At 39.1% G+C, this 26,771-nt stretch overlaps 1 protein-coding gene and 1 long non-coding RNA gene across 7 annotated transcripts in view; one reads left to right on the plus strand and one right to left on the minus strand.

Moving 5' to 3' along the window:
* On the plus strand, positions 1-20,097 carry LOC138359883 (uncharacterized). 2 transcript variants are annotated; one of them, XR_011226111.1, is made up of 6 exons: positions 1-15; positions 5,643-6,054; positions 8,986-9,148; positions 10,395-10,493; positions 11,696-11,808; positions 19,999-20,097. It is a non-coding gene; the product is annotated as an uncharacterized lncRNA (long non-coding RNA). The 2 variants fall into 2 exon arrangements; XR_011226110.1 differs by lacking the exon at positions 11,696-11,808.
* LOC138359882 (uncharacterized) overlaps positions 19,925-26,771 on the minus strand; it is a 10,614-nt gene continuing 3,767 nt past the window's right edge. For 2 of the 5 annotated variants that reach the window (XM_069319673.1, XM_069319672.1), the window contains exons 2-6: positions 22,088-22,294; positions 21,528-21,581; positions 21,040-21,098; positions 20,628-20,703; positions 19,925-20,066 (exon numbers count right to left, since the gene is read on the minus strand). In XM_069319673.1, coding sequence (XP_069175774.1) covers positions 20,017-20,066; positions 20,628-20,703; positions 21,040-21,098; positions 21,528-21,581; positions 22,088-22,151 — 303 coding nt within the window. In that variant the 5' untranslated portion in view covers positions 22,152-22,294 and the 3' untranslated portion in view covers positions 19,925-20,016. Of the gene's footprint in view, positions 20,067-20,627; positions 20,704-21,039; positions 21,107-21,527; positions 21,582-22,087; positions 22,295-23,358; positions 23,874-26,771 lie in introns of those variants that run through there. The other 3 variants (XR_011226109.1, XM_069319674.1, XM_069319671.1) reach the window with 3 other exon arrangements.

The raw sequence follows: 26,771 nt of genomic DNA on the forward strand, positions 1-26,771 counted from the left end.
ACGTATTAGCATTACGTAAGTAATGAAGAAATATGGTATATTTACTTACTATAATGTTGGTGCTACACGTAGAACATGATCAAACCTATTTTTTCTCTGAAATAATCTAATTTCATAACGAAATGAGACGTAAATATGTGAGAGGTGACGCCATAGGAAGTCGACGGTCCAAGCGACAATTGTGTGGAGCGACTTATCCAAGAAATATGGTCGCCAGGAGAGTGTTTGCTGCCATATCAGCCTCCTGTACACAGTGATCCAGTCCTTTTCGTTCATTGAACACCGAACCCTAGGATACAAGACACTCCGTACATTGACAACATCGCACACTAATATTTTTACCACTTCGGACACCAGCTTTAGACGTTTCGCATATGTGTACGTGTTCCATATTAAAACGACAATATAATGCTATTAACAATTAAAATCTTCTATTTAACAGGCATATAGTTATTAAATGAAGTTTAGTGATGTAATAGACATAATCCGGAGTTGGTAAGGACGCCGCCCGCCAGCGTAAACACAACACACCCGAATGCCCACAAACACGATACAACGCACAAAACACAACACTTCTGTCAGTTTTTGGATAAACTCCTTTTATATTTATTATGTGAGAGTTATACATGTATAAAATGATAACTATTATAGGTAAGCGCCTAATATTTAATATTAATCAATAAAAAAGAAGTCAGAAGCCACACGCCTGTCTGTACATGTCTTTTGTGTAAAAGTATTTTGGGCACTCATGTACTTGTGCGCTAGCTGGCGTTCACAACTGTTCTCGCCTACAAGCATTAGAATTAAACAAACATTTATTTTTTCATTTATATACAAGAAGAGAAGGCTACCCTTGAGTCTGTAATATTCATCTGATCACTGGTCTCCCATTTGGTCCTCATTGCTTTATCTTACTATTATTGAATGTCAATAACCGTATTATGCAATTTCAATTTCTTCTATTTCTTTCTTTATTATGCACCCCATACCCATCCCGTGGGCGGTGGTGTAAAGGATTACAGAGGCACATAATCAGTTCAGGAACTGAACCCTCTAGTTCGTTTAGCTAAGCAAATAACAATGTTTGACGCTAGTTACAAAATTATTAATGTTGTATACACATGTACACACACTCATACATATATATATATATATTTATATATATATATATATATATATATATATATATATATATATATATATATATATATATATATATATATATATGCGAACAAGCCTGAATGGTCCCCAGGACAATATGCAACTGAAAACTCACACCCCAGAAGTGACTCGAACCCATACTCCCAGGAGCCACGCAACTGGTATGTACAAGACGCCTTAATCCACTTGACCATCACGACCGGACATAATGAGGTGATAGCCGAGGCTATTTGAACCACCCCACCGCCGGCACTCGGATAGTAATCTTGGGCATAGCATTTTACCAAATCACCTCATTCTTTGGGGCACACGTGAGGAACACAAATGCGAACAAGCCTGAATGGTCCCCAGGACAATATGCAACTGAAAACTCACACCCCAGAAGTGACTCGAACCCATACTCCCAGGAGCCACGCAACTGGTATGTACAAGACGCCTTAATCCACTTGACCATCACGACCGGACATAATGAGTATGGGTTCGAGTCACTTCTGGGGTGTGAGTTTTCAGTTGCATATTGTCCTGGGGACCATTCAGGCTTGTTCGCATTTGTGTTCCTCACGTGTGCCCCAAAGAATGAGGTGATTTGGTAAAATGCTATGCCCAAGATTACTATCCGAGTGCCGGCGGTGGGGTGGTTCAAATAGCCTCGGCTATCACCTCATTATGTCCGGTCGTGATGGTCAAGTGGATTAAGGCGTCTTGTACATACCAGTTGCGTGGCTCCTGGGAGTATGGGTTCGAGTCACTTCTGGGGTGTGAGTTTTCAGTTGCATATTGTCCTGGGGACCATTCAGGCTTGTTCGCATTTGTGTTCCTCACGTGTGCCCCAAAGAATGAGGTGATTTGGTAAAATGCTATGCCCAAGATTACTATCCGAGTGCCGGCGGTGGGGTGGTTCAAATAGCCTCGGCTATCACCTCATTATGTCCGGTCGTGATGGTCAAGTGGATTAAGGCGTCTTGTACATACCAGTTGCGTGGCTCCTGGGAGTATGGGTTCGAGTCACTTCTGGGGTGTGAGTTTTCAGTTGCATATTGTCCTGGGGACCATTCAGGCTTGTTCGCATTTGTGTTCCTCACGTGTGCCCCAAAGAATGAGGTGATTTGGTAAAATGCTATGCCCAAGATTACTATCCGAGTGCCGGCGGTGGGGTGGTTCAAATAGCCTCGGCTATCACCTCATTATGTCCGGTCGTGATGGTCAAGTGGATTAAGGCGTCTTGTACATACCAGTTGCGTGGCTCCTGGGAGTATGGGTTCGAGTCACTTCTGGGGTGTGAGTTTTCAGTTATATATATATATATATATATATATATACGTATACATATATACATACACATACATATTTAATCACCTACACAAATACACACATCAATAATCTTTGTGTCACAGGTGATCAACAAGAGGCTCACAACAGTCACTATAAAAGGCACTTTGCATCTATAGTGAGTCACACAGTTACTAGTCTTGCTGCAAACCCACCCAACTGGGCGGCAGCTTTACAGTCATGTGCTCCACACCCACCCACACCCACCCAACTGGGCCTGAGTTTTACAGTCATGTGCATGCATTACCTACAGTAAGCAAATTTTGGATTCTTCGCTAAGATTTCGGGCAGCATATCATTATGAATGAAGTACTTACACATTTCATTATGCAACTTTAATAAAGTTGTCCTTCAGCCTTTTGTAGTGTTCAGCTACCCTTATCTTCTGTATGTTCCTCACATTACCAGTATACACAAACATTGACATGTAGGGATAGAGACTCTCAGGTAAGTTAGTAATTTAAATGCACAGTAGCAGTCCTAGGCGTTCAATCCCCGACCGCCGTCCAAGTGGTTTGGCACCATTCCTCCCCATCCCATCCCAAATCCTTATCCTGATCCCTTCCCAGTGTTAAATAGTTGTAATATATATATATATATATATATATATATATATATATATATATATATATATATATATATATATATATATATATATATATATATATATATATACTCTTCACACCTTACTCTGTACCCTTACTCTTCTGTCTTCCAGTGTCATGAGGTGCATTTCTCGCAGCCTGTCCTCGTAACTCATGCCTCTTAGTCCTGGGACTAGCCTATTGGCATACCATTAAACTTTTTCAAGCTTCGTCCTGTGCTTGACAAGGTGTGTGTGTGTGTACGTGTATAACACACACGTACTTATGTGGTACGTATGTACTACATAATTGTAAGGCGTTTGCTGAATTAGAAAAGTCGGCTAGCAGTCCACCCTTAACGACACAATTAACTCATTACATAAAAAAAATACGTGGCTGTGCAACAGTGTGTGGGAATTGGGGAACTGGTGTGCATTTAGACGACTGGTGAGGACCAACAATGACGTAGAAGGATGGCACCAGCGTCTGAATCAATGGGCAGTGAGGGACAACTTGGCTTTATATATTTTAATCCCCTTACTGTACCGTGAGGCGTCCCTGGTAACCTTGCAATACCAACTGGTTTCTGATCAAAAGCTAAAGTCCAGTCGCCGCAAGAGCAATGAAGAGAAACAGGAACATTTGTGGAAGCTTTGGGACCGTTACGAGGAAAAACAGATAAGCACCTCACAGTTCCTCAAGGAATGTTCGCGTTTTATCCCAGGAAGTGCCTGAACTAGAATTAGAAAACAGCAGTCTGTTTACTGGTTGTTATTTAACTTAAGTTAGTTGTAAATGATAATGTAAAAATAGCCACTGAGAACTGATGAGTTGCCCAAGACTTTTGCTCGTAAAGAGGGAATTGATTACAAACTTGGACTGCCTTTGAGCAGCCTGAGGGCAGCAATATCCCAGGAACATCAGCTAAATTTCGGAGACTTGAAGCAAAGTGAAATTCACACCAGTTACTCCATCTATCATCATTCTATTATGCAGGAAGAACCGCACGTCTATGGGTCATCCAATAATGTTAGCAGACTTCTAGATGTTACCACTGCTAGGCTTAGGTTCGGCTACAAGTACCTCTGGGAGTTTGTAACATCTGCTGATGTAGATTTGACTAAATGTAAACTCTGTCAGCAGAACTATTCGCTTACTTTGCGCCATTATATAATGGAATGTGAAAAAATCGCGGAATTTAGGGATAACACCATCAATAGTGTCCAAGAAATGTGTAAGTACTTCATTCATAATGATGTGCTGCTCGAAATCTTAGCGAAGTATCCAAAATTTGCTTACTGTAGGTAATGCTGCACATAACTGTAAAGTTGCCGCCCAGTTGGATGGGTGTGGAGCAAATGACTGTAAAGCTGCAAGACTAGTAACTGTGTGACTCACCATAGATGTAAAGTGCCTTGTATAGTGACTGTTGTGAGCCTCTTATTGATCACTTGTGACACAAAGATTATTGATGTGTGTATTTGTGTAGGTGATTAGATATGTATGTGCATGTATATATGTATACGTATATATATATATGTACATGTATGTATGAGAGTGTGTACATGTATATATATAATAATAATTTTGTAACTAGCGTCACAAATTGTTATTTGCTTAGCTAAACGAACTAGAGGGTTCAGTTCCTGAACCGATTATGTGCCTCTGTAATCCTTTACACCACCGCCCACGGGATAGGTATGGGGTGCATAATAAAGAAAGAAATAGAATTGAATTGATCTGATTAAGATTTTATGACTATGTAATCTATGTTTTGCTCCACTACTTACTGGTTGAGTATGGGGTGCATAACAAATAATAGCCTCCTTCGGGGGCGCCTTGTTTCTAAACGTGTTAGTCTTAAATCCTTTAATCTCAAATCTTGCTACAATGTACCTCTTAATATATGTTATGTACTCTCGCAACCCAATGTACCTTCTTGTATATAAATAGATTTCAACTGTAAGGGGGTATGGTTTGCACCTTGTTATTCTAATAATGGATAAATAATTCTAATAATGGAAGCGCTAATTATATGAACAAATGCCATGTATTTATTCAGATGATAACAACAGCGAACACAAACCAGCGCATATACGAACGGAATGGTTTGTATGTACAAACTTCTCAGTGAACGAAGTTGTTTCTAGCCCGGTATCCGAAATTGCAGTATACGACTTGACCAGTCCCCTTACAAGACTGTAATTACCATAATTGTATCCTCACATTCCTTATGTACATTCTTGTATATGCATAAATAAATAAATAAATAAATAAATAAAATTTTCTTAGATTAAGGACCTGTCCGAAACGCTGCGCGTGCTAGTGGCTTTACAAGACTGTAATTACCATATTTGTATCCTCACAATCCCAATGTACCTTCTTGTAAATGCATAAATAAATAAATAAATAAAGTATCAGTGGCCAGCCAGGTGGAGATCACAGGCTGTACAGTACTGATAAATTATGTAATTCACAGAGATACGTTGATAAATATTAATGTTTTATATTTTATTAAAACTACAGATATATACTTTGTTTCATCCGTTAAATGTAACAATATTTCAGTATATATTATATAAGCATAGTATATATAATTCAGTATATACAATATATAATAAGAGTGTCAGACCACGAAGGAAGAATTGAAACAGGAATTTCCTTTAGTACTTTCTTATATTAATACATCTTCAGAGCGAACCATTCCTTCTGAAGATGTATTAATATACGAAAGTACTTAGAGCATTCTATTGTGGTTTTAATATTGAACAATTATACATATACGAAACAGACAAATCTGGTGTCGGAAATAGTAAAAATATTAGTGTGCGATGTGATCAATGTAAGGGGGATATTGGGTGTGCCTCGTATCCCCTACAACAACAAGAAGTTCGAGAGCGATGAGGCCGCCACTAACTAGCTTCAGGATGTCGTCGAATCTAAATCAACAATATACTACCGCCGCTACTTTCTCGGAAACGTAAGTACCTGCCGCTTTACTTCTCTCACCCTGCCAAGCCTGGCCTGGCCTGACCTGGCCTAGCCAGACCTGACCTGGCCTAGCCTAGTCTGACCTGGCCTAGTCTGACCTGACCTGGCCTAGCCTTACCTAGCCTAGTCTGACCTGGCCTAGTCTGACCTGACCTGGCCTAGCCTTACCCAACACTAATCACCACACATGACAGCCCAAACGAATCGCAAATAAGTACACGTAACAAGTCATATGCCCGGACACACTTTCACCTTGGGGACTGAGTGGTAACTATTGTATAGAAGAGCCGGCTCCCTGAGAGTGGTAAGAGGGCGTGATAAGAGGCTAATGTGTGGTCTTGAAGGAAGTCGATAAAGCAGACAATTTTCAAAAGGAAGGGCAGCATAACGAGCAGACAGGAATGGACAGACAGTCGGTTATCCCATAATGTGTAATACGCCGCACACAGCATGGGTGGAGTGGGGGGGGGGGGGGTTGTAGCAGGGCACAGTATGGTGATGGTGCGGGTGAAGTACACACCCACTGAATTCCTGCCATCAATAATTGTTTTCATAACCATTAGAACAATGGCATCCCTCCAGCCACCATCCTTCCACTGACCCCCTCCTCTGGTCCTCCACCTCAGACAATAACCCCCCACACCCCCTCTCCCTTCCAGACATCAGCATGTCAAAATCAGTACCATAATGTGTTTAAACTATTTAAACTAAGTCATTGTGTATCTCAAGGTATCTTAATTCATTTGAAAGTGTACATGTGCATTCATTCATATACTCGCCTAATTGTGCTTGCTGGGGTTGAGCTCTGGCTCTTTAGTTCCACCTCTCAACCGTCAATCAACAGGTGTACAGGTTTCTGAGCCTATTGGGCTCTATCATATCTACACTTGAACCTGTGTATGGAGTCAGCCTCCACCACATCACTTACTAATGCATTCCATTAGATATAATCATATATGATTACACATAATCATAATCATTCTATACACATAATCATATATGTGTACGTCAACGTATACATACATGCGTATATATACCTCATATTAAAATACTGATAAACGAATGACCATGAACAAATTAATTTATAATTGTAGCATTATATATAATTTTAATAGACTAATTACGTGTTTATACATTTGAATGGTCCAGACAGGTGGCCAGCCTTGGACATATACGCTTCTGGTAGGCACAATGACCTCATGTTAGACCCTTGATAGATTATGTGAGAGAGAGAGAGCTGGGGCAGGGAGGTGCGTGCCCCAGGGAGATAATCCATGCCCATGCCCCGCCTCGAGGTCAGTTCTCGAGTCACACCAAGAATAACATTCGAGCAAGTTGTCCTGACCAGGATGTGGCATATTAGGGAGGGTTGAGGAATAGGAAGCCTGTCTGATAGGGCTCTTGGCAAGCAGCTCTCCCTCAGTCTACCTATCTATATGGAAGAAATGTATCTAGGCCCTCCTCCCCCCTGCCTATTCTCTCTCCCCCACCTTTCTTCCTTCATTTCCTCCCTCCTTCCCTCCCCCTCACTGGTGAGAGAGTAGGAGTGTGAGAGTAGTTAGAGAACTCGTAGTTCTCACGCTCGTGAAATTGTCTGCGACCCTGGAGGAGTAGAGCGGAGGGGGGGGGGGGGTGAAAGTAGGTGACGATGGAGGAGTAGAGGGGAGCATTATATGCAGTGAACGTTGGTGTCTATGGAAGAGTACATCATAGAGGAGGGTGAAAGGAAGGTGACGATGGAGGAGGAGAAGGGAGGGGGTGTGAAGGTAGGTGATGATGGAGGAGTAGAGGGGAGGAGGGGGGCAAAGGTAGGTGTCTATGGAAGAGTACATCATAGAGGGGGGTGAAGGTAGGTGGCAATGGAGTAGAGCAAACGGGGTGGGGATTGAAAGTAATCCTGAGTTTAATTTTTTAGTTATATATAGTGACACCTCGACTTACGAATGAATATTTATGAACTTTTCGGGTTACGAGCCTAATTTCTTCGAAAAATTTGAATCGGGTTACAAACTTTGCCTCGGGAAAGGAGTTTGTTGATATACGTATGGGCTGACCTAGCGCGTGGTGGCATGGTGATCGCGCCTCAGTTTACCAGTGTCTCCTGCCTAGTAAGTATCGCGCCTGAATTCTTTGTAAAGCATTACATTTGTTTTGGGATTTTTGGCTATTTGAACATAAAATTTGTTATGATATATCTTGCCATGAGTCCCAAGAAAGCCAGTGGTAAGGTTCAAGCCAAGAAAACACATGTGAGAATGACCATAGAGGAAAAACAAGAGAGCATTCATAAACATCAAAATGGTGCACGGGTTGTTGAACTAGCTAGGCAGTACAACAAATCTATGTCAACAATATGCACTGTACTTGCTAAGAAAAGGACATTATGAACATTAAAGTGGCAAAAGGCATATCAACAATCCCGAAACAAAGAACACAAACACTTGAGGATGTTAAAAAGTTTTTATTAATTTGGATACACAACAAAGAGTTAGCAGGTGATAGCATTTCAGAGGCCATCATTTGTGAGAAACCAAGGCATTTGCATGAAGACCTTTTAAAGAAAACCCCTGGAACGAGGGGGGGGGGGGGGAAAAGATGAATCAAGTTTGAAAATGTGAAAAGTTTGTGTGACAATAGAGCCTCGTGGAAAACTTTTGCTGTGGTCATTACCTGGTGGAATGCACCCAGGATGGAGTATTAGGGCTATACATCTTTTAAATCATAAAAGTAATAAACATTTCCCATCAACCTTACAAACAATATTAACCTATTTTCATGTATTTCCCCCATGTGCATTTTAACAAAGTTGCTAAATTGCCTTTATCATTCTGTAAAATTTCAATTACAGTACTGTATGTATAATTTTGTTAGTATAAATGGACTGAATATTCTGAAATTGCTATTTATTTTACAATTTCAGATTCAAAGGTGGTCTGGACACCCAATTTGGTCAGACAGGTGAAGAGAGCATTTAGGATAGTTCGAAGAGATGAAGATGGTCGCAATTGTGTTCGAAGAGGCAAAGGCCCCCCTTTGCTCCTGACATTATGTTCAACCATTGACCTCTGCACACCTAACACAAGGTAGGTTGAAAACTCCTCCTTCATGTCATTGGTACATTAGCCAGAAACTCAGGGCTCATGTAGGAATATCCCTAAAAAAAAAAAAAGTGGCCCCAACAATGCATCCTCCAAGTCTGGAGGATGAGCAGGAGCATTGTCGAGAAGCAGGACCTTGAGTGTCAAACTTTTCTCTTGCAGATATTTTTTGGTGGCAGGGCAAACCACTCCACATCACAGTTTTTCTGCACATCATATATTTTTTAAAACTCTTGGATTTTCGGAATGATACACGAGCAAGGGTTTAATTTTCAAATCGCCACACAGCACAAGAGTTAGCCTATCCTGACACAAGTTAGCCCAAGTTAGCTTGTGTCCGGGCAGTGACGTCTCCTCTTGGGTAATGTATGTCCTCTTCGGCAATTTTTTCCAGAATAGCTATGTCTCCTCACAATTAAACACTTGTTGTGGAATATATCCATCAATACAGTATCTACAAAATCTTTAAAATCATGAACAAATCTTTCAGCCCCTACTTTGTCTGAGCTGGCACCCTCACCATGCCTCACAACACTATGAATACCACGTCTTTTTTCAAAATTTCTCAAACCATCCCCTACTCACCTTAAACTCTTTCGTATCTACAAAACTCGTTCTAGGGGTTTTCTTTATAAGATCTTGCATGAAGATTTCATTGTTGACCAAACCACACACTGGAAATTGAATAGACGACGACATTTCGATCCGTCCTGGACCATTATAAAGTCGATTGTGATGAGATGAGGGAAGCAAGAGCATTAAGTAGGCAAGAGAGAGAGGTGAGGAGATGGAAGTATGTACGTATGTACATGAATAAAACATGTACATACTTATACATAACATGTGTAAATAGTGTAATAAACACAATAACAGTATTTTGGGAGGAGGAATGTTGGCGAGTAATGTGTTGGAGAAGGGAGGGAGGACTGGCAGGGTGTGGCAGCTCACTCATGTTTTTTGGGCTCACCATACCAACATAGTGGATCGTTATGGTGAATACATACGTAGATGGGTATATACAATGTGTGTATATAGTGTAATAACAGCAAAAACACTGTTTGATTGTAGAATATGTCGCATATATGAGGCCCATAATTTTGAGCATAGCGATGTTCTATACTTTGAATTATATAAATTCCACAAATTACACACTTTTAAATAATATTACAGCAAAAAAAAAGAAGAAATGAATGAGAAACTTCAAAATAATTGCGCAACATTTTATTCCCAGCAACTGCCGTCGCACGGGGTGGCGGGGCCGACAGACCCCCATCGCTCCAACGCTCAGCGCCCATAATTTGCTCAACTTCCCAGCTCCATCGCAGCTAAAGTAAGTCACATACAATATTTTTTGTTTAGTTTCCCCGTGATCAGACTCTGCATTTTAACAATATAAGAAGAGAAAAAAAATTTTTGGAAAGAATTTATTTCTTGTGCACCAGGGTGTTATTTGGAGACAGAGCAGTTCAGTGGTTAACTACTAAATTTTTTTTTCTCCCACACACGCACCCCCCTAGGAAGCAGCCTGTAACAGCTAACTCCCAGATACCTATTTACTGTTAGGTAACAGGGGTCATCCCCTTTTGTACAAAGAATCTGCTAAAGCTTTTAGGGCTAATCTTTGACACTCGTTTGTCTTTGTCGCCCCATATTTTTTACGTCCGAGTTGAATGCTCTAAGGCCCTTAACTAACTTTAGGTCATGTCCCATACTTCTTGGGGAGCTAATCGACACTGCTCCTCTCTTTACATTCCTCTCTCGTTCTGTCTAAACTCGATTATGGCCCCGTTTACTCGTCTGCTTCTCCTTCTACCCTTCACCATCTGGACACACTGCATCATACTGGGTTACGGCTCGGCTCTGGTACCTTTCCTTCGACACCTACCCTAAGCCTGTATGTTGAAACTGGCGTCCTGTTTCTACAGGATCGCCATGATCGCTACTGTCTTCTCCACCTTGCACGGTCCTTACAGCACCCTCACTCTTGCTTATGTCATGCCTTGACCTTTACCCATCCTGTGGTTCCTGTTCCCCTTCACCACCTATCTCTTTCTGTACGGTTGTCTCTCTTACAAAATGCTCTTTCAGTTTGTGTTACCAATATTTCCCCTCGTGTCATTCCATCTTTGCCCCTATGGAGGGGTCCCCGTTCCTAAATTCTGTAAGCCTTGACCCACATGACTAAAACTTTTACCCCTCCTACAGTTCTAAATCACCTTTTCCTTGAACACTTTTCTTCACACTTCCACTCTATTTCTGTCTTCACCAATGGGTCTTAAGTCTGCAGATGGTGTAGGCTACTCTGTTGTTTTTCCTGACTGCACCTTTGTGTCTCCTGCCTCCGGAGACTAGCATCTTCATGGCAGAACTTTATGCTATTCTCTATGCTCTTCATCAACTCTTTTCTCGCTGTCAATCCTCCTCTGTGTTTGTAGTTGACACTTGCAGTGCCCTCATGGCTCTAGAATCCTTTAATCCAGTCCATCCTTTTGTAGTTGAAATTCAACATTGGCTGTTTCTTATCTCCAATAGATTTAAGACAGTGGAATTTCGCTGGATTCCCACCCATATTGGTGCGTTCTTAAATGAGCGTGCGGACACTGCCGCTAAGGAAGCTATCCGCATCTGTCCCATCTCCCGTAAAGGTATTCCTTATTATGACTTTTACCCAGTTATTCATTTCCCCATTCTTGCCCGTTGTCAGGGTTGTTGGTCTTCGGTTACTGGTAACAAATTGCGTGCTCTTAAGAGTAGTGTGTTCCCGTGGCCTTCCTCCTACCACCGTAGTTGGTGGTGGGAAACGGCTCTGGCGAGGTTGTATATTGGTCATACACGTTTAACTCACGGGCACTTAATGGAGCGCTGCCCTGCTTCTTATTGTCCAAACCGTTGTCTCTACATGTCCTGACTTCCAGGACTTACGTGTCTTGCTTCCCGACCATTGTCGGGAATTGTTTATCGAGGGATCAATTGTCCCTCGATAAAATTCTTGGTAAATTCAATACCTTTGATATTGTTCGCCGTATGCGTTTTTGTTCTTGTATTGGCGACGTTAGTGATATTTAGCGCACTATGATTATCCCACACATTTGATGGTTTGATAATTACTGTACTGTACAGTACTTTGGTTTGGAATGTATCAAATAAAGTTGTTTCATGTATTCAAATGTGTGAGAAAATCCACTGGGGCTGTGAGATGAAGCGAACCTGTAACAAAGGCATTGCCAGTTGCATACTCTACCACCACTGATGGTAAAAGTCTTACAACTGGATATCTTGTGTGACGGGTTATGGTATCACAGCTATACTGAACCAAGATGGTATGGCTCTCCCTCACATAAATGAAAGAAATGCTGGTATTGGCCTTGCAGTGTGTAAGTTGCAGGTGGAAACAAATGAAAATTATCAAATAAATAATTAAACAATTTACTGAAATAGTAATGAACAAAAATAACACATGACAATACTTGACTATCATGTAATGCAAAGGTGAACAAGTTAGTATGACCTTAAATGCAAAAAATAAACTATAAGCAATGAATAAAAGTATGAAGATATACTGGTGTTCTGAAGACAGCTACCATACCACCATGGCATCAGTCACACGACGTTGGCTGGAAGTGGACGACGGGTTAGAGACACCAAGGTGATCCTAGAGCACTAAGGGAGAGATTGCCTCTCCAGGGAGGCAGCGCTCTTTATATAGTCCGGCGGTGATGACTCATCCAGTGTCAACACGAGGTGGACATCCGGTCAACTAGCAAAATGCTCGTTGTGGCTGGCGGTGCCTTTGTGTTGAGCTGTACCACTGTCAGTTGAAGGCGGCTAACTGCTTGTTTGTGGGGACAAACTGCCAGTTAGCAGTGGCGCCCGGCTTGCCTCTGAGTCGTACCAGGCCGTGCCAGGCCCTGGGGGGTATGGAGAGGTGGCAGGACTGATGACTCTTCTGGGCTGGTGTAGATGTATAATACTTCCAGTGCAGAGGTATTGAAGGTGAAGGGAAAAGGCAGTTCCACTGCTATGCAGGGGATTCACGTGACACTTGTGAAGCCACAGAAATTCTGGAGGCCCTACTGAAGCCAGTCCAAGTATTAAATAAAACCCCTGAAGTACGCCGGTGAAGGGTAAAGTGAAGGGTGAAGCAAGACCGTATGCCCCAACTTCAGGCACACACAGAAAATCACGTTTTGGTCCCGCCTCTCAACTGTGTATTTGAAGTTGGGGCGTATGGTGTTGAACTGCTTCTTCAGCCTTCACCTGAGTGCTTGTAGGTCTTACGTAAGACGTTGACTCAAGGAGGGGCCTCAAAACTTGCTGTGATTTATGGGGAAATCCGGTTGTAAGACTTTTACAAAGTCAGTAATATACTGTGGTAGAGTATGCAGCTGCCAGTGCCTTGGGCAAGGGTTTACGTCGCATCACAGCTCCAGTGGATTTTCTGCTCGGTGTATATCAGGTTGTGATTTTGTGTGTGTACCGTATTGTTATGATCGCCGTGTGATAAGTCCTTTCTGGCCTCAAGAGTCATTTTTACCCACCTAGAAAGATTGCAGATGGCCAAAGCAGTTATTTAAGTTAAGAAGGGACAAGTCTTAAACAGAATTTTGCATAATATTTGACTGTAAAGGGGTAAATTGAGGTAGATTGAAAAACAAAATGGTGAACCGGGCAGGCGGTACTCACAATTAGGCGAGTACACTCGGGAACTTTTAAAGTGCAACCAAACATGCTCTAGGCTCTCACAACAAGAGGCGAGTGGTGGTGGCTCAGGTGCTCAGCCAATCAGAGCACCTAAGGAGGGAGGGCAGGAGTGAGAGGGGGGTGGTATGTGGAAGTTTGGTGACAGTTGTGTGTAGTTTGTTCATCTTCATTGTAAGTTTCATGGCTTGGTGTGCATTTCCCTAGTAAATTTAATTCGGGAAAAATTCAGGTGTTTGATTTTTTAAATCAACTTTTTAAATGTTGAGTTGTTAAAGCCTCAAAGTGCATGGAGTTGGTTTGGGAGTATGGCATCCTCATGCTGTTGCGTGCTCGCGTGAGGTAGCAAAGGTGATGTAAAGTTGTGGGGTGTACATGCTTGGGACGTCCTCTCTCGGGATGGCTGGTGTTAGACCTGTGTGTTTGTCGGTTGTTGAAAAGCCATTGTCATCCTTTGCTGTTGTGGTATTGATTTTACATTGTTCATCTTGTAATTAATACTGTAGTGCGATATCTAGGGCTACCATTTGTAGGTTTAAAATGTCTAATACAAACAGTTGTCCAATGAGTTTTAATAGGAAATATCATCCACCAAGCACCATTGTACAATTATATTAATACCTGCACGGTGAATGCTCAAAGACCCTTTCTTTATTCAGTGTTGTCACATACCTCATGGGGGTATGGATAGGCAAACACTCATTCGGTTAAACTTGCCTTGTAGTATTTTCAGAGCTCAGTAATTTGGAATCTGGTTAGCACTTTGCAAATAAATTGACCTTAAAGTGAATTCCTATTTAGGTTTAAAACATCATACCGAATGAGAAACTCGGATTATATAGCCGAACACCAGAAATGTTGTTATTCAATTTGGTTGCCTAAAGCACATTCAAGGACTACACATTACATGGCATTCCAGGATTCCTCTATACCTTGCCTTATGCTGTAAACATTGCCACAACCCTGTGTTTTATTGATTTAAATGGCCACAGGGAGGCATACAACACTGCAGATTATGATGTCATTAGTTATCCACTGTGCTGACAAGTGGGCTGACTGATGTTCGTTGACACCTGTATCGTGCTTCAATTTAATCGCCAGGAGATCACCCTCTCACTAGACTCGTCTGTAGGAAGTACAGTATAGTATGTCAAATTACCTTGGATCATAAATAGCATAAGACTTGGGGGTAGGAGAGGGTTGCAGTGTTTGTCATGGCTCTCAGTTGTTCCTGGTATTAGGCAATTTAGTTCTGGAATCATTTTTGTTGGGCAATGTTAAACTTTTTCGAAAGTAGATGTTTTTCTGAAAGGGAAGGGGGGGGGGGGAACCTCTATGCTTGGATACAGTTATCTAAGTCAGGGGTCTCCAAACTTTTCAATGTAAGCGCCACATTATATATTTCCCATATTTATGCGGGCCGGAGGAATAAAAAATGAAAAAAAAACAAAAAACAAATCAGTGCCAGTAATTTAATTTCCTCAAATATTAAAGTATAAACATGGAAAAATTCAAACATATCTTTTTGGAAAAAATCAGGGTAAACTAAATAGATTCCTGCCTTTAGTTTTATGCAACCAAATTAGTGTGACGAATGATACTGTTGTTTTGACTTCAAAATTTCATTAAAATCAGGTTCCAGATTAGATGAGCCAATTGTAAGAATTGATTTCAAGTGATCATCAGACAAATTTGCTCGATAGTTAGATTTCACATACTTCATTTTGGAAAAAGTTTGTTCACACAAGTATGTTGAACCAAAAATGGACACAAAACTACAAGCAAACTTTATCGAATTTGGAAACTGATCTGGCTGCAGGCATTTATAAAACTCAATCAGATTTCCTTCTCTATACTTATCTTTCAGTCTGTCATCTGCCTGGAGATCAATAATTTCCATTTGAAATTGAGTTGGAAGATTTTCAGCATTGCAGTCAAATGGATTATGAAAGAGCCTGATTTCATTTGCTTTGGCATCAAGGTCAGCAAATCGCTTCTGAAACTGTTTTTTCAAATCTGAAATTATTTCATTTGCAAATGAAAAAGGAAATTCAACTTTACTTCCTGCATGAAATTTTTCACAACATGGAAAATGAGCAAAATTCTTAACCTTCACCTGGCCTTCAAGTAGTGCAAGTTTTGCTCTGAATGCCTTGACATGAACAAAGTAGTCACTGATCAAATTTGTTTTGCCTTGCAATTTCAGATTCAAGTTATTCATATGACCTGTCATATCTGCAAAAAATGCCAATTTCCAAATCCATTCACATTCTGATAATAATGGCTGAGGGTTATTTTTCTCTGTGAGAAATAAATCAATTTCTAATCTGAGCTCAAAGAAATGCAGCAAAACCTTTCCACAACTAAGCCATCTAACTGCTGTATAATAAGGCAAGTTAACAAACTCCGCATCAATTTCTTTCAAGAAATCACGGAACTGGCGATGGTTGAGTGCATGAGATCTAATGAAATTAACCACAGAAACAACAGGTTTCATGACACAAGACATATCAACATATTTTAGGCACAATGCTTGTTGATGGATAAGGCAATGCAGAAAAATGGGTTTTGAGCCTCCAACCTCACAAGCTGTTGTAATTTGCCCAACCAAACCCTTCTTTGTCCCAGACATATTCTTTCCTCCATCAATTGTCACACACTGCACTTGTTTCCATTCCAGGTTATATTCTGTCATAGTTTTACTTAGTTCATTGAAAATGTCCTCTCCAGTTGTTGTGGTGTGCATGCTGTGAACTGATGCTAATTCTTGGTTCACATTAAATTCACTATCAACACCACGAATGAATACTAAGAGCTGAGAAGTATCACACACATCAGTTGATTCATCCAACGCAAGAGAATACCAACAAAATCTTTTTGTTTTTTTCCTTTATTTGCCGAATTATGTCGCCTCCTAAATCTTCAATTCTACGAGCAACAGTATTTGACCCAAGACTTATCATTTTGAAGAGGTTTACTTTTTCTGGACATACCTCTCCTGCTGCTTCCACTATACACTCTTTTATGATACTACCATCAGTGAAAGGTTTTCCTTTTTTAGCCAACACATAGGCAACTTTGTAACTGGCTCTAGTTGAAGTTTCATTTTCAGATTTTTTCTTACTGAAAACAGCTTGTTGAGAATGCAGACTGTGCTGAAATGATTCAAACTTTTTAGTGCGTTCTGCTCCTGTGATGTGAGAATAACTTGAGCCACGTTTAGATTCATAGTGCCGACGAATATTGTATTCCTTCAGAACAGCAACACTGTCTCTACATATTATGCATAAAGCTTTATCATTTGCTATCACAAAAAAGTACTTTATCTTCCATTCATCATTGAACCGACGGCACTCAATGTCCACTTTTCTTTTCTTTATCTTTTCCATATCTGAAAACATAAGGGTAAAATAAATGAAATAAATTCTACAGGAAAAAAACAGCTTGTATGTGGTGTTAAAAAGCATAGCATATTATTATAAAGTGGTAAATATTATGGCAACAGCTTTCGTTGATAAACTTAATGGTTATCATTTTAACTATTTTAAACATGCAATATTTTTGGCTACAATAGTATTATTGCTATTTTGTATAACTAAGATAAAGGCATTGTCAAAGTACATAGAAAAGAATATTGTACAGTGTTTGTGCTCCCTGAAACGGAAGCAGCGAAGCCCCACTCGCCCTCCATCCCCACAATATACAGTTATACACAACTGATTGGTTGTAATGCACAACACATACCTACCAGTATTAGTATCTGTGCGTCACACTATCGAGAGAGAGGAAAACTGACTCGGGTTGAGCGCCACCAGTCAGCAGCCCCAGCTTTGAATAATTCTGCGATGCCATTCGTACCATAATTATTTTTTCAAGGCCACCACACAGGGATTTGTTTGGAGGGCCGGATGAAATTATGTGGCAGGCCGGATGTGGCCCGCGGGCCATAGTTTGGAGACCCCTGATCTAAGTGAATACTTAGATTTATACAGTAGAATAACTACCTTCTTTTCCTTAGTCAAAATGGTTGCTTGTTTATTTCTAGGGACTTGTATTTTCTTTTATTTTTAACTGCAGCAACTTTCAGTGAATGATAGATTCTTACTGAAAGGACCTTTACTTCATTGTTGTTGCTTTATGGTCATCTCATTGTGTACAGGGATTCCGCGAAGCTTTTGGGGTTAGTGTTTGACACTCGTTTGTCTTGGTCAGCCTTATCTCTTGCCTCCGAGTTGAATGCTCTAAGGCCCTTAACCTCCTTAAGGTTTTGTCCCATACTTCTTGGGGAGCGGATAGAGAATCAACTACAACCACAACCTTTGTGGTTGTAGTTGATTCTCGTAGTGCCCTCATGGCTCTAGGGTCCTTTAATCCTGTCCATCCGGTGGTCATTGAGATTCAACATTGGCTGTTTCTTATTTCTAGTAAATTTAAATCAGTAGAGTTTTGCTGGGTTCCCAGCCATATTGGTGTTTCAATGAGCGTGCGGATGCTGCCGCTAAGGAAGCTATCCGTTCTTGTCCCATCTCCCATAAAGGTATTCCTTATTCCAACTTTTATCCTGTTATTCATTCTTCCCTGTTGGCAGGGTTGTTGGTCCTCTGTGGTTGGTAACAAGCTGCATACTCTCAAACTTAGTGTGTCCCCGTGGCCTTCCTCCTACCACCGTAACCGGCGGTGGGACACTGCTTTGGCACGGCTGTGGGTTGGTCATACCCGCTTAACCCACGGTCACTTAATGGAGCGCCGCCCTGCTGCTTATTGTCCGAATTGCGTTGTCCCTCTAACAGTTGTGCATATCCTTGTTGAATGTCCTGACTTCCAGGACGAGCGTGTGTCTTGCTTTCCGACCGTCCCTCGCAGTCACTTGTCCCTCAATAGAATTCTAGGTGAATCGGATACTTTTGATATCGTTCGCCTTGTGCGTTTTTGTTCTCGTATTGGCATTCTTGGTGATATTTAGCGCCCTCTGATTATTTCGCACTTTGGTGCCTTCTTTTGGTAATTACCTTACCTTCATTGTTGTTTCATTTTAATGTGGTAGTTGTGATATGGATTGTTCTGGCTCACGTGCAAGGTCTTGGATTTGTTTGTTTTAAGAAATTGCCAGTCTTGTTACTATTTGTAGAGTTAGAGATCTGCATTAAGGCCTCAATATTATATTCTTTATTTTTTTAATAACATGTTATCAGCAATTTTTGTGGTTGGTAATATTTAGATTAATGTCAGTGATGTAAATGACAAGGGTTAAGACCCCTTGTGGTATGACAGCATTTTTCCCAGTCATTTCTTTCATTTGTTAAAGGGTCCTCGTAACCATTCTTTTGTCCTTTCTACCATGTACCTGTTTGTTGCTTCTTGGTCTTTCATTTGGTACTTTGGCTATTAAAACAATGGTCTTTGGTAATGTTGCAATTACCATTTCTAAAAAAAATGAGCAGGTTCATTAGGCAGGGTTTGTTTTTAGCAAACAGTTTTACAAAAAAAAAAAAAATTCCATTCCTTCAGGACCTTGCAGATGTTAGGTCAAACTAATTGACAGTAATCTGTTTTGCCCCTTTCAAACAATGATGGTTTTAATATAGGTAAAATATTTCAGAATATCTGAAGTTTGGCAGACAAATCATTTAAGAGCTTTGATTAAATTTAAGTTACCAAAGACTTTGAAAACCATGTTGTATAGATGCTTCAGTGTCACTTTTCTAATGTTTTGTAAATTTAACAATGATCTTTAGTTAATTTAATCATAATTTGTACAAAGCTTAGGTGTTGCATAGCTTTAAATTCTTTCAAATATAAAAACTAAAATATTGACTGAAGTTTCTTCCACTTCAATATTTCAGACTAATTTGCAATATTTGTTAGTTTATGTAAATTGAATAGGTAGTCCACTTTTACATCTTTTCAATGCATTTTGCATGCACCTATGTAACAAGTTACAAATAGGTGTAAATTTTACAAAGTATTTATTTTCAAAGTAAAAAAATTTCACATGTTTAAACATTGCATCAATAGTAGTAAACAATAATTTCCAGCAATTTCAGGATAAAGTATATAAAGTAGTTTCATTAAAATTGGTTTATTAAATAAGTTTTACATATAGTATTTATAACATCTAATATTTATTACTGTTTCAGGTTGTGGGCCAGATGCTCCTAGATGAACAGAAGATCCAAAAGGCCAAGGCAACTCCAGAGACAATCACCTGTAAAACAACAATAAACATTAAACAGGGACACTACTTTTATTATCACCAATGCTTAATAATAAGTCCAAAAAATCCTAACATCCTATCTTTTAAGATAGGCTCAGCAAGGCCTATCCCTTCCTCTGATTTCAGTGCAGAGCTTGTTCCCTGAATGGGAACATTACATCCACCACTTTAGTGCCCTCAACACATTGTACATATGCTTTACTCAAAGCACTGTACAATGCATGCCAGGCACTAAAGTTTTAGATGCATCCACCCATTCAGCAAACAAGCCCTGTGAGAATTAACAATGTAACCATTGTTAAGGGTCCCTAAACCTAAGCAAATCTAGTCCATCTATTAGATGGGTAGTAGAGCAAAGCTCTGAAAAAGCCATGCCAGGAAAATCTGCAGGACTGCCTGGTCCCCTTTTATGAAATGGGGTAGGATCAGTACAAACTGCATCAATCCCTGTGGGTTGTAACAGTAGGACATGGTTACACACCTATAAATGGACTAGATAAGAGAATTAAGATTAGGTCATTGATATAGCTAAAACATCAAATTCAAACTCACCCACTTTTGTAGATTTCCTTTTGCAGAGTAAAGGAGCCTCACTCCAAGCCAGTCCATGCATCATAATCACTTTCACCTGAAAAAATATTTCAACAAATTAATTTCAGATTTAAAGCCAATCTTGCTTTACTTTTCAAATTAGCATTCAGTACTTTACAAATTCAGATGGAAAAAATTTCTTTAAGGAATTTACCTTTCCTACATATTCTAGTAGTAAAGACCTAATTTAGCAATATAAATATATATGGAATCTATTTGCCAAGTTTCAGTAAATGTCATTTGAGAAACTATCCAAAACTGCACTTCAATGGCAATTTACATTTATCTTTAGCCAATGCTATATTGTTTAAGTTAATACTATTTTTTTTACTTTTATGCAAATCTATTCAGATTAACCTTTACTACAACTCACCTGATTCTGTTTAACTCTTCCAACTGACAGAGGGACTTCTGGACTTTCCAAACCACATTCTGGAAAACTATATAAATTTAAAACCAAGCTAAAGTAAACATTGAATATTTTTTTTACTTTCAAGGGAAAAATACCATCACTTAAAACAAAACTTTTCCTGCCATTAACTTTGACTCATGATTACCCTTAACAGTGTTATACATTTATAGATTAAAGCGTATTTAACAAACATTTAATGTTAACTAAAGATTTATATTTCATTAAAATTATTAATAAAACACCCTCAACTATGCTGTTTAAGATCTAATGCCCCACATTGCAATTTTCACAATTTCAACATACCATTCTATTAAATACATTCTTGAAAGGACTAAACTTGCACATATTGTACCCACTAGCCTAAGCCTAGACTTCCATACCCTAATATTTAATAGGTTTTTAGCAATTAACTTCTACCCTCTAATTCCAATGTACACAACACTACTTACTGTAGATCTGCAAGTATTTTCCTGCAGCTCTTTGTTGCCAGGACCTTCCACAACCTGTCATGTGAACAGTAAATATTACTAAAAAGTTATATGCATAGCGATGTTATTTTGTTCATACCTGAACCACCAGTTTAACAGTTGCTGTTTTAAATGGCACACTAAGTATCTTGTTGTCCCATCTTAATTACAAACAAAGCTATAGTCATTTCAAGTCAACATCCTATACAAATTTTATTTTCCAACAACTTTAGTCATGAACATTTTTCTGGAACATTGCAAACAAACTTTAATTTAAGAACCATGTATAACATTTGAATAAAAGCAATACAAAACATATATACAATTTATTCTTTTGCAACCACTGCTTACTACTAGGACAAATTTATTCTGTTGAATTATGTACCAAGCTTTTTAGTCTGAAAATTCATAATTAACCCAACTATACTACCAAGACAATGTGATTTTACTAAATTTAGTAATTTCTCCCCCCCCCCCTTTCCAACTGTTCAGTGTCAAAAGGGAGGGGGGGGGGGGGGGTGTCCATTTACTGTACCACTTACATTTTAGTGTGGGCTTCATCCACTTAGCTGGAACATTTGTGCCAGCTGCTGGTAGGGGAGGCATACCATGTGCCAATTCAGGAAGCTTTCCACGTTCCTCACTGCATGTCAGCTCAGGACCTCACTACCATGTTGGGAGGCAGTTGAAGACTAACCAATCAACATCCCAGGCTGGAGAGCAGTGCCACCTCGGGGAGAATTTACCACCTGCAAAAAATTTAATACTCTTAACAATCTACAACATCTATCTCATCTTTACCTAGCCTCCAAACCTTACATTTGTCAGCATTAAACTGCATCTGGTAGTCTTAACCATTTCAAAACTATATAGGGCATCGGTATTTTTTATTTGCCAATTCGGCAACTATTGCAGTCTAAACCATAATCTTGCGAATAACCGAGGTCCAAGGAGAGCTTTTAGGCACTACTTACAACACTTCCTCCAACTTAACCCCATTTATACTAATTTTCTTTGGTATAGCCATGACCTAATCAACTTCAGTCAGCATTCCCAATGATCCGAGCCCCTATCAATTTTGCGCCACTATCAAAATCTCTGATGAAGTCAAGGTACACAAAATCACAAACCTTATCACCATTTCCTCAACTATGCAACCTAATCCATGAACATTTAGTAATAAAACTATGCGATTCATGTATCTAGTCATGTTTCTCAAAAAGTAGAGAAATGGCACTTGCCATGTTAGATTCTAGTAACTTTCCTCACAATAGACTAAGCTAATTGGTCACTAACTTAAGCGTTAAAGTTAACTCAAACTTTTCCTTTAAAACTTGCTATATTAGGAACTTTCCACGACCGGCCTTTACCAGACATAATTAAATAGGGTAAAAACGGTATATTAAATGCAGTAAAACTACGGTAAATTCAATATGATAAACTTGCATTCTTTAAGCAAGTAGTAAGTGAACTAAACTAAATGTTAAGCACCTTGGCAAACCACTTCGTTCTATTCAATTTCTTTATTTAATCACTTTGTCCGGCTAGAATTTTTAGATTAGATTAAAGGAACACCCTCCCTGGTAACGGCTGAACTAGTTAACCAAATACAAATATTTAGGTAAAATACTTTCATAAAACCCGTCTACTTCCCCCACCAGTAGACTTGTTCAGCTAAAGGCATAATGTAATGTTCCACTTTAGTAAATAAACACTTAAAAAAACACTACCCCATCTGTGTAGTTACCGGTTACCTGACATTCTACGCTTAAAATAACCCATCTATTCCCCATAGTTGTTCGATATAACTTACCTCTCACCCGCTGGTCGAGTACACAGCAGTATATATCCTCCTCCATCACTCACCGCGTCGATACTATTTCACTCGTTCCGCAAATTGCCTCAAATCACCTGCGTTGTCCATAAACATAGAAGAGCAACTGACCGTAACACCCGTATAGAGATCATCATATAACGTGGGAACATTAGTAGTACTGCTGTCAAAACATAGATGGCGCCAGGACAAACGGTAATTCCTCCAGGAACATTCGGGTGGCCTCCATGGGCCTTTAGGGACGACCAGGAGGCCTTTTGGGCCTCCAGGGGGACCTCCACGCACCTCCACAGATATCCAGGGAGCCTCCCTCCCGGAGATATTGCATATCTCTTACCTAATTTGTATTATGAAATATGACATGATAGTGCGTTACAGACTTCAGTTAGGAAATAATTGGACTTGTAATGTGATTACTGATCCATCTGTATCCCAGTCATTTTACTATGTTAATTTTATGTAATTTATTCTTAAGCTTAATAACATTATTTAAATGTGCTAAATTTCCATTTATATATATATATATATATATATATATATATATATATATATATATATATATATATATATATATATATATATATATATATATTATGTTTCCAAATTTCTGATGATATACAACATATTGTGGTTTATAATTAAGTTCTTATTAATAGTGATCCTGCATCAAAATTAACAATGTTCAAATTCGGTTTTGTATGTTAAAATTAACTACATTTTTATGTTAATTTCTTTCTGTAAATAATGATGATAAAGTGCAATAAAGGTATGATTGAGACAATGTTAAATCGTTAAATCCTAAATATATCTTGAGTCTTATACTTGAAATATTAAATGAACATATAGTGTGTAGTGTAGTGATTCAATTATTATTAAGAGGGAAGGGTTGGGGGTAATGGTTCATATGTCCACATTCGAATGCCCCTCTTCCCAGGACTGGGGGTGCGGGAGTGTACAATAAACTATACCCACCTCCGGCAGCAGCTTGTCGAAGGCGGAAGTGGAGTCTAGGCCGTTTGTCATGAAAATTATAGTGTGATGGCTCTTATTTTTATTATGGGTACATAATAAGATTATGCCTTTATTCTTAATTTATATTACAATGCTGGTAAAATACACTTCTTGATGAGTATGGAGTACAAATGAACTCATTTTGTACCCTATACTCACAGGATGAGTATAGGGTACACAATAAACTACCACTCACATCATGGGTATGGGTTGCACAAGAAACTATCGGAGAGCAGAGTATGGAAAGCAAAGTAAACAAAGATTCACACGATGAGAAAGGGTTCCACAATGTCCTATGACTCACAGGATGAGTATGAGGTGCATAATAAATTACCATTCATAGGATGAGTATGGGTTTCACAATAAACTAAAGGTAACAGGATGAGCATGGGTTGCACAAACTATTGGTAACAGGATGGGTATGGGTTGCACAATAAATTACTGTGCTAGGATGAGTGTGAGTAGGATATATATATAAACATATTGTGGTTTATAATTAAGTTCTTAATAGTGATCCTATCCTGCATCATAATTTACATAATATATATATATATATATATATATATATATATATATATATATATATATATATATATATATATATATATATATATATATATATGTATATATATATAATTAGGAAGTAATGTTTATTTGGGTAAGTTGTCAGCTTATATGAACTAATAGCTAGTGTGGCTTGTATATGGGGTACATCCGGTGTCTTACCCTCGACGGTACCCTCCTTACCCTTATCCGCGGCGGTACCTTTATGGTCAGGAAGCCACGGATATTTACAATGGGGCTCGGTCAGTCAATATGATTCCTTTGACATCACTAAACTAACTCTTATGTATTCTGTTCTCGTATTGACAATTTGAATGACATCAAGAATATTTTGAATATCTTCTGATATAGATGGTGCTGTAGTTGATTGTTGTTCATGACAAGTCCAATGGGTCATTAGCATCGCTCAGATTAGTGGGAAGAAATTCTTGCTGCAACAATGTGTGTTCTCAGAGCTAACTAGGGTAACTAAAATACTTATTTCCTAAATAAATACTTTAATTGTAAATATTTGAAAATATATGGTATGTATCAGAATTTCTGACGATATAAAACATATTGTGGTTTATAATTAAGTTCTTAATAGTGATCCTATCCTGCATCATAATTTACATAATATCTACTTCTGTTTTGTGTATTAAAATGACTACTTTTTATATTAATTTCTTTCTGTAAATGATGATGATGATGATAAAGTTCAGTAAATGTAAGTAAGAACATAAGAATGAAGGTAACTGCAAAAGACTTATTGGCCCATACGAGGCAGCTCCTCGTATGGAGCTGCCTTTGATAAGTAATTACCAAAGAAGGCACCAAGCCGGGAAGGCTGTGTAGCACAATCAAATAAGTCAACTGCTCCTGAAGAGGACGGTATTACTTACAGTTTACTGAGATTAGTCTCACAAGTACCAGGTAATCCACTTTTAGTGTTGTACAGAATGAGTTTAAGTGAAGGAGTATTACCTGATGATTGGACAGTGTCATTGTTCCCATCCCCAAAGCACACTCAGATAATTATAGACCCATATCTCTAACATAATTTTGTCTATTAGCACAGTTTTCGGCGTGAATGCATTTTGGTTCTACAAGGTAGCCAACTCCATCAAAATATTAAATATGTACCCAACTCAATTAACGATTAATCAACCAATTACTCCATGGGATAACTTGGATCTAGCAGTTGATTTTGTAAATGCACCCAAGAAAGATAATGTACACTCTACATTATTAAAACAGTTAACACTGTGAAGCATCACTGAAAGTACTCAGAATATGGGTAACGATGTGTATCAGTGGTATACCGACGGTTCTGTAGAAGAAGGTGGACGATGTACCGGATGTGCATGTAATATATTTGAACAATCTTCTCTCTTACATACATGAATGAAGCGCTATGCTAAACTGTGTAATTACTATTTGAGTACTGGAACACTTGATGATATATTGAACTTGTACCCTAGATTGACGATGTAACGTATCAATTATACAATGAATGTATGTGATGTAACTCTATAACCTGAGCTTGTGAAAGCACCTTAATCACCTTCAGTGATTAAGTGCTTAATTGCACACTAGTTTCTCTATCAGTTATCTCACCTTGTCAGAGTAAAAGAGACAAATATATGTGTATGTATGTGTTCAGAATTCAATTTCACCTTTGTAAATGCACGTTAATGACACTATGTAAAAGACACATCGAACACTTTATGTAGGGCATACGTAAATCTGTGTATTTATGTATTTACGTATGTAGCTTAGCCTAGCATTTTAAAAACACTACAATCACCTTATGTGGTTGATTGTTCAATAAATCCCTG

The sequence above is a fragment of the Procambarus clarkii genome, chromosome 93 (genome assembly GCF_040958095.1).
Source record: "Procambarus clarkii isolate CNS0578487 chromosome 93, FALCON_Pclarkii_2.0, whole genome shotgun sequence".
Lineage (NCBI taxonomy): Eukaryota > Metazoa > Arthropoda > Malacostraca > Decapoda > Cambaridae > Procambarus > Procambarus clarkii.